This window comes from Rosa rugosa, chromosome 7 (assembly GCF_958449725.1).
Source record: "Rosa rugosa chromosome 7, drRosRugo1.1, whole genome shotgun sequence".
NCBI classification, from domain to species: domain Eukaryota; kingdom Viridiplantae; phylum Streptophyta; class Magnoliopsida; order Rosales; family Rosaceae; genus Rosa; species Rosa rugosa.
The window spans coordinates 16,835,842-16,844,222 of record NC_084826.1 but is presented as its reverse complement, the minus strand read 5'-3'; the positions used below and the strand labels follow the sequence as shown (position 1 = coordinate 16,844,222).

General features: G+C 36.0%; 1 protein-coding gene across 1 annotated transcript; it reads left to right on the top strand.

Annotated features, from left to right (window-relative positions):
- Positions 1 to 2,370: 2,370 nt before the first annotated feature.
- Positions 2,371 to 4,391, top strand: LOC133721564 (replication protein A 14 kDa subunit B-like). The gene is made up of 3 exons (XM_062148215.1): positions 2,371 to 2,529; positions 3,217 to 3,475; positions 3,994 to 4,391. Exons 2-3 carry the CDS (start codon positions 3,220 to 3,222, stop codon positions 4,056 to 4,058), a joined length of 321 nt encoding a protein of 106 aa, XP_062004199.1. The 5' UTR covers positions 2,371 to 2,529; positions 3,217 to 3,219; the 3' UTR covers positions 4,059 to 4,391.
- The last annotated feature ends 3,990 nt before the right edge of the window (positions 4,392 to 8,381 follow it).

Sequence of the window (8,381 nt, the reverse complement as noted above, 5' to 3'; positions counted from 1 at the left end):
AAGCCTCCACTCGGTAGATCCCGGATCCCACATCTGGTTTGGATCCACCAAACCACGGCACCACCGTCCGTCACCATCTCTGAAGAGGGTGGCACAGGCACGATGAAAACCCGAAGGGGGAGGATCCCACAGACAAACGGATGAGATGTGGATGCAGCAACCGGATGGTTGGAAGGGAGAGGTACACGAGTCCAGAGAACTCGCTGGGCAATGACCGCGAACACCATTGATGCAAGCCAAAGAAAACGGACGGCAAAACCCTAGGGTTAGCCGCCGCAAGGAAGAGAGAGCGAGAGCTCTCATTGGTTTTATTACTCTAAAACTTTATAATAGGACAATTATATAGGACCAAATACGGGTCATGGATATTGGATTCTTCATATCTTCTCCATCTTCTTTATCTTGTCCCTTTCGTTTATACTTTTTTGAGTTAAGAAAGTATGTGTGTGTGTGTGTGTATATATATATATATATATATATTTAATTTTTGAACTACTATATCATGCAAGAAACAATATATGAGAATGATCCGGCTAATAAGGACTGGAGCCTGTGACATTTATTTCAACTTTATAAGATCTGAACTCTTGATCTAATCAAGAGTCCTGAAAATTAACACATAACTCTTTCAGCAATTTTTCATTTGCAGTCTAAGGCTTAGTTTGGGATTGCTTTTGAAACCAGCTTTTGGTCCAGAAGCACTTATGGTGGGATTGAGGGTGTTTGGTAAACTCCCAAATTTGTGCTTTTGGCTTGAAGCGCTTTTGCGTGTAGCAGAAAACAGGAAGTAGCTCTGAGCAGCTTCTCATTTCCGGTTTTGCGGAAATCAAATTGGAGAACGCGGATGATTAAATGAAACTTTACCATCTGCCAAAATTATCCTTAGTTTTCTCCAAATTTACATCAAATATCCTAACTTCCTTTGCCCCAGTTCTAGTGTCTTCTCTCTTCTCTCACCGAGTCCCTACTCAAATCTCTTCCCTCTTCTCTTACTGGGTTTGATCACATCTCTTCTCCTAACCAATGTTTGGAGTCTTAGATCTATGGTAGTTTATTTATCTCTTTGACATATGGTTAATCCCCTTTCTCTTTCACCAATTTCATGTTTTTTATATTTTCCTTCAGTTTCATCTTCTTCAAAAATTTCAGAGAAGATGCTCTACTCTCTAAGTGGTAATTCTTAATATTTGGGTTGGGTTCTGATTATTTGTTTGCTTCATGATTAATATAATATTTGTATTTGATGGGCATTCATTATTTCGTGTTGGGTGCTTGTGGTGAGTTGCTGGGTTTTGAAATAAGTTCTTCCATGGTGAAGAAATTGGTTTCCATAGTGATGTATTTGATTAATATAAACTCTTCATGATTAATATAATACTTGTATTTGATGGGCATTCTTTATTTCATGACCTGCTCCAGCTTAATTTCTTTTTAGTTTATTTTGTACTCTGATTTCTTTGTTTCAAATTTGGGCTTTCTGGTGTGTTGTTGTTTTGTTGGTTTCTTGTTCTTTAGTTTGCTAGGCAGGTTTTATTTCTTTGGTTGTTTTGCTCTTCAGCTTGTAAGTTTCTTTCTTCTTTCAGTGAAATTTCATTTGTCAAAAGAAGAAAAGAAATTGTAACTTGATCAGAGGTGTGTTCGCTCTTCTGCATTTGAGTATTGGAATCCAACGAACAGAGCCAAAAATTAATATCCACGAGCAAAGGCTTATGGAAACTGCGATACTTCATATACTGAAAATGCATGCATCATGCCTGGAAAATAGATGAATCCAAACGGAATTTATTGATTTGTTAAAGAGGCTATTTTTTTTTTGTCTATTGTCAAATGATGGCCGCTACTTCTACTTCATGACTCGGAAATTTAATTTTAAAAGATTTTGTTTTCATTTTCTACTGTGAACTAATTTTACACCAATAAATAGTTCGATACAAGAAACAAATATTACATATAGTATTTGGTATAGAAGGCGAGACAAAATTGATGCATTGAAATGGTTTCAAAATAGAAAAAAGTATTTTAGTAGCATATTTAACATTGATGACCTTTTTGGTAATTACAATAGTCAAAATATTTTTTATTTACAATTTATCAAACATTCAAAATTTGCATTTCATTCTCACAACACATTACCAAACACTCACCTGCTTTCCCTCACAGCAAAGTCAGAAGTGCTTTCTCTCGCAACAAAATCAGAAGTGCTTTTCCTCACAACACAGCAATTCCAAATTAAGCCTAAACCCGCTAATTCGACTCTCAAATTATCGGGATACTGGGAATCGTATCCTCTAATATAATGTTTGGCGCTTAATTTTGCCGCTCTGTCAAAAATCAAACCACTTTCGTATCCGCGTGTGGGGCGCGTGTTACACAGTCGCGTCTCTGATATAAAAACCCTCTGCAGTCTCAGAGTTGAGAAAACCCTCAGATTCTTCTTCATCTTTTGCCGCGCTCTCCGTTGCTCAATCTTCCACACTCAAGTTCTATTCTCGACTCAGTTTCTCCGGCGATCTCCTCCGATCATCAAGCGTAAGATCTCGAAACCCTAATTTTCTCAGATCTTAACTGCACTGTTTGGAGTTCATACGATTAAACCGTCGCAAAGTTTTCAATTTTGGTCCTCGGCAGCCAAACGCGGCGGTTCTTTGTGCTTTTTGTTCAAGCCGAATAGGGATTTCAGTTTTCCTTTTGATTTTTTTTGGTTCAAATTTTGGCTTAACTCGGTGTGATTTAGGGTTCAAGTTGCTCTACTTTGTAATCAGTTCAGCTGGTTTTTGATGTCATAAGTCTAGTAATTGTATCGGAGTAATTGCATCTTGATTACGAAAATGAAAGTGAAATATTCCGATTTTTGTGATTTTTGGGGCTTTCTGATTGATTAGGATTTTATCGATGAGAGGTTGGTTTTAAATCGAAATGAAATCAATAAAGGAGAGGGAGAAGATAAGAAGAATTCAATGTTTTTGAAATTGTACAAGAAACGTGTGTGTATGCAAATGGACATTACTCTTCGCCATTTCCGCCAATGGGTTTCTCTTCCATCATTAAATGAGGATGGATTTGATTTTAGTAATGGAGACTGGTGTATGGAGTATGATTAGAACTGTTTGTTGGCTGAATGTAACATGTTTTGAGCCTGATAGGTTTGATAGAATTCGTTGTTGTCACCGAACAATTATAAAGAGATGCTGATGATTTTCAATATGTTTTTGGCAGGATATGGATACGTCAAACCCGTCTGTTTTTGTGAATGCAGAGCTGCTGCGGTTGTATGTTGGAAGGCAGGTTCGGGCGTTGATTCAGGTTGTGCAACTGGATGCTGGATCTGTCATTGGCAAATCTACTGATGAAATTCAGTTAATTGTAAAGGGCACCCCACCCTTTCCTCTTACAAAATTTGTTGAGGTCATAGGTATTGCTGACAGCGATAAATCTATCCAAGCTAGCATATGGAACAACTTTGGTGACACAATTGGTATGCATTTTTCCACCCTCCATTTTGCAATTTGTATCTACTAGTGGTTGACACAGATTTTATACTTGATGCCAATTTGTGCTTGGACTGAGTGAAGCTAGTTGTGAATGTTTTTTCTATTCATTGAGTGTGTAAAAGTACTGAGGATTGAAGCTTGTACCAAGGAAATACCAATAAAAGTGGGGTAGACATTAAAACACTGGGTGTGTTAGTTCTTCAAACTACACCATTGGACTTCCTTGTAATTGGTAGTCCAAAAGCAGTTCTTATCAAATTCAGGCTCTTTTATTGCAATCCCTTAAAACTACATTCGGAAGCAGAAATGTGAAATGTAACTCTTGTATGGTTTTATGTTGTGCCTTGCCCTTCAACTTTCACATGTCCTATGGTGTGTTAACGTTTAACTTATTGGTGATAAATTGTATTCGCTAATGCCATTAATGCTTGGTCATTTGGCCTTTTGTACATACTCTTGTGCTGGTTCTCATAGACCTCCATTTTTTCTTGACCTGTTGCAGACACACATGCTTACAATCAGCTTTGCTTGCTCGCAAATGGAGAATTTAAGCACTTGTTCATCTGAGCTAAAACAATCTCTCGTTGTAACCCAGGAAGTCTACAAGCCACAACCTCATCAGATTCAGAACAGGAAGGGGATAGTGTAATGTAGTCAGTCATGTAGCTTTAATACTGTCTTTTGGCAAGTTGGTGAATTTTGAAGAAGTGTAGTGATTAAGATCTAGTTATTAGACATATGCACTAGTCTGGAATGTTTGATCTTTTGTGAATGAACCTGCTGCCTCTATTTACTGGTCATTCAGGATTCAATTCATCATCTGCCTTATTGGTGCGGCTTTCATGTTTTGCAGATTCAGTAAACCCTTTGAAAATTGTATTGACTTGATTAGTTGTGATGCCTTGATTAGCCAAGTGCCTAATCTACTGCAAAGATTAGGAGCTGGGTGGGTAAAGGGTTTTGGATGTTGAACTCGAAAGTGTAGTCGCCTACAACTCCTGTTGCCGTAACGACCCCAAGTAATGATCAATTGATCATTAGATGTGTCTTCTGTCATTACATATATGAAATCTGTTACAACTTTTGGTGGGAAATACTCCATGATAAAATATATTATTTCCCACTGCTCCTAATGCTGGCAGCAAATGCAATGCTATGAAGTTTCTCATGGTTCTCTCGAAAATTATTCGATATGGGAAGCTAAATAATGGCCATCTTTGTGGTGCATTTCATTTTTTGCTCATTGCTAACTGAATAACAATCTAATAGCAAAGTAGAAAAGTGTATCCTTTTGTTCCACATCTGCTATTGTTATTATGATATTATCTTTATGAACCATGTAAACAGAAATAGTTTATTCTTGAGTCTCTACAAAACAAAAATCCTTCACTCATTGTCATTTGATTGCATAAACAAATAAATAGTTTTGGTGAAAATTAATTATCTCAAGATCAATTGTTCATTTGTTTGATGCAATTCAGTGAGTAAAAATTTTCTGTTTACATTGATCTTTTACAGAGATGATAATTAATAGTTAATTTAATTTTTTAACGGTTTGATTATAAATATGTACAGCCAAATTAATGCAAATAAAAGAGAATTTGAAAAACATATATCCATAAGAGTATGGACCTAATTATTTTTGGAGTGCAGCTATTGCCACCCTACATTTTACTTTGTTCACCCTACAACTTTTTGATTTATTGAAAGACTAAAATACCCTAATATAAAATTACAATAATAGACAATCTCTTATTAAAAATTACAATTTTTTTTTTTCTGATTACATCCTACAAAACACGTTCTTAACATTTTCATTCATCGTTAACTCTTTCTTTCTTAGCATTCATCATCTTCAATTGTTCTCATGCTATGCTGACAAGTTTTATGCCTCAAAATATATCATTTTAACGCTAATGGAGTCTGAAAACAACTACTTGGAGCCTGAAAATGAGGTAATCGAGTTGTCCCTTCACTCTCACTTTCACTTTGACATTAATCGATTGCTGCTGAAATATCTACCGTCTTCGATTAATTATTGTCTTGTAGACTTGAATTAAACTGCTCTTTTTTTTTTTTTTTTTGACTTTGTCAAGGGGAACCCAAAGGCTTCCTAGGCCCAAGATAAACCCCTTCGGTGCATGTGAAATGCTCCAACTATGCATTGCAGCACAGTGTCTGGCCACTTTGACAGCTTCGGGATTCGAACCTAAGTTGGGGAGCACACCCAACTAGTCAAGAACCACTACACCACTTGCAATGGTTTGCTCTCTTTCTTTTTACACCAATTCGGTAGACTTGTTGGTCTTCTTCTTCGCTTTTTTAGTTTCTATATTATTGCTGGGTAACTATAATGATCGTGTTTCGTTTTTCAAAAATGGGTTCTTGATTCAGTTTTAATTTGAGTTTGCGTTATAGAAGATATAGTGAGAGCCCATATTTATTCAATTTTGTTTATGTGTTTCCGGCTTTGTCTACTCAGAGGCTTTGAGGATATTTTCGACAGATTGAGGAAGGAATGAGCCCAGAACTTTGATTGGTTTTTTATGCAACTTCTGTTTCCTTTTTCTGCTTCTTTGCTACTGCCTTTGCAGTTTGCATCACTTTAAGAAATGCCCACCATGTCCATATCATTGTAGACTTGAAGTATTTAATATATATATATATATATATATATATATATATATATATATATATATATATATTAAATCCTTAGGACTGGTGGTTGCACGTGTTGATTCTTCTTGTATTTGCATGTTTTTGCTCTTTTCATGGTAACTTGGATACAAATCTGCAAGTGCAGTACATTGCTATTTGTTGAATTGGTTTAGTGGAAATAATTCAAATGTAATGCTTGCCTTGTTGGTATGACGTATTGGTGAGAACAAATAACAGAGATAAAAAAAAAATGTGAGAGTTGAGTTTTGTTTCGTCTCCAAATGTGTTTTTTTTTTTTTTTTTTTTTGTTCTGTAGATGTAGAGTAGTGTCGAATATTGAATAGTTTTTGGTGAATCTATATTGAAATATTGAATATTGATTGGATTCTTTTCTACATCTTTCTTGTAGGGTGAGGCTTTTGTTAAGAGTAGCAGAGTTTCCTAAAACTATCCATTAGACTCTACAAGCATATTCACAACTGACGAGGTAACTTGAAGTTTTAAATGTTGTTATATATTGAAGCCTTCATAGTATTTGAGAGTAGAGATGCAATAACTGAATGGATTCATGCACAAGCAATGCAAAACAATCTAGTAGTGGTTACTATGAGGTCTGATTCTGGAGGTGTTGGAAAAAGACAGAAGAGACCTCGAATAACATTTTGTTATGAAAGAGTGGTGAGTATAGGCCAAGAAACTCTAATCGTACAAATGATACAAATTTTGGTTCTGAAAGTAGGAAAGGGAAGCATCCACGCCCAAGGAAAACTGGTACAAAAAAAAGTAGATGCCCATTCTTATTAAGGGGATTGAATGTTGGCGATGGAAATGAATGGAAGCTAGAAGTTGCATGTGGAGTGCATAATCATAATGCTTCAAAATATCTCCAGGGACATAGTTATGTTGGGAGATTGACTCAAGAACAAAGTTTGCTCTTGGTGGAAATGTCTAAGAATTTCGTGCGACCTAAGCAAATTTTGACCACCATAAAGAATAAAGATGGGTTGAATGTGTCAACAATGAAGACATTATACAATGCTAGACAAAGGTACAAGACAAAAGAGTTGGCTGCAAGAACACAAATGCAGTAATTGTTACGTAAATTGTCTCATCACAACTATATTGAGCATCATAGAAGTATTGGACCCGATCAGGTTCTGTCAGACTTGTTTTGGACTCACCCCACAAATGTTGATATTTTACGTTCATTTCCGCATGTAGTTATAATGGACTACACCTACAAGACTAATAGGTACCGTTTTCCACTATTAGAGATTGTGGGGGTGACCTCAACTAACATCACATTCACTGTTGCATTTGCATACCTTAATTCACAGAAGGAAGATAATTTCACATGGGCTTTGTCTAGGTTGAAGGAGTTGTTTAATGATGATCTTCCTCATGTGTTAGTCACAAATAGAGACTTGGCGCTTATGAATGCTATACGTAAAATATTTCCTACTAGCCATCATATGTTGTGTACATGGCATATTAATAATGGGGTGCTTGCAAAATGCAGCAACATGTTTGATACCAAAGAAAGGTGGGAGATGTTTAATGATTCTTGGCAATTCGTGATCAATTCCAATAATAAGGAGGAGTATCTAGAGAGGCTAAAGTCATTTGAATTTAGATATAAAACATATTCAGATGCTATTACCTACTTGAAGGACACTTGGTTAGTGCACAAGGAAAAGTTTGTATCAGCATGGACAAATAAGTTTCTACATTTTGGTACTACTACTTTAAATAGGTAATTTGAATGTTTTTAAGTCTGTATATATAGTATCTTTTTATGGTAGTTTATTAACTTTTTTTTCTTTTTTTTATAGAGCGGAAAGTGCACATGCAAAGCTAAAGCGACAACTTGGCTCTAGCCAACTTAACTTTGATTCGTCATGGGATAGTATACATTATTTGATAGAGCTGCAACATACCGATATTAAAGCATCATTTGAGAAGAGTCGTTGCATTGTCCAACATTGTGCCAAGCATGAGGAGTTGAGAGAGTTGAGAGGCTTTGTGTCTATCACAGCATTAAACAAATAATTTACGAGTTAAAAAGTTAATATTTTCTTCTTATATTGATCATTTCATACATTTATTCAATATTATATTGATATTAATAAATAAATAGGGCTGGCAATTGTGAAGGAAATATGGATTCATGTCGCTGTACTCTTCGTTAAACACATCAGCTGCCAATGCCATGTGCCCATGAGATTGTCTCAT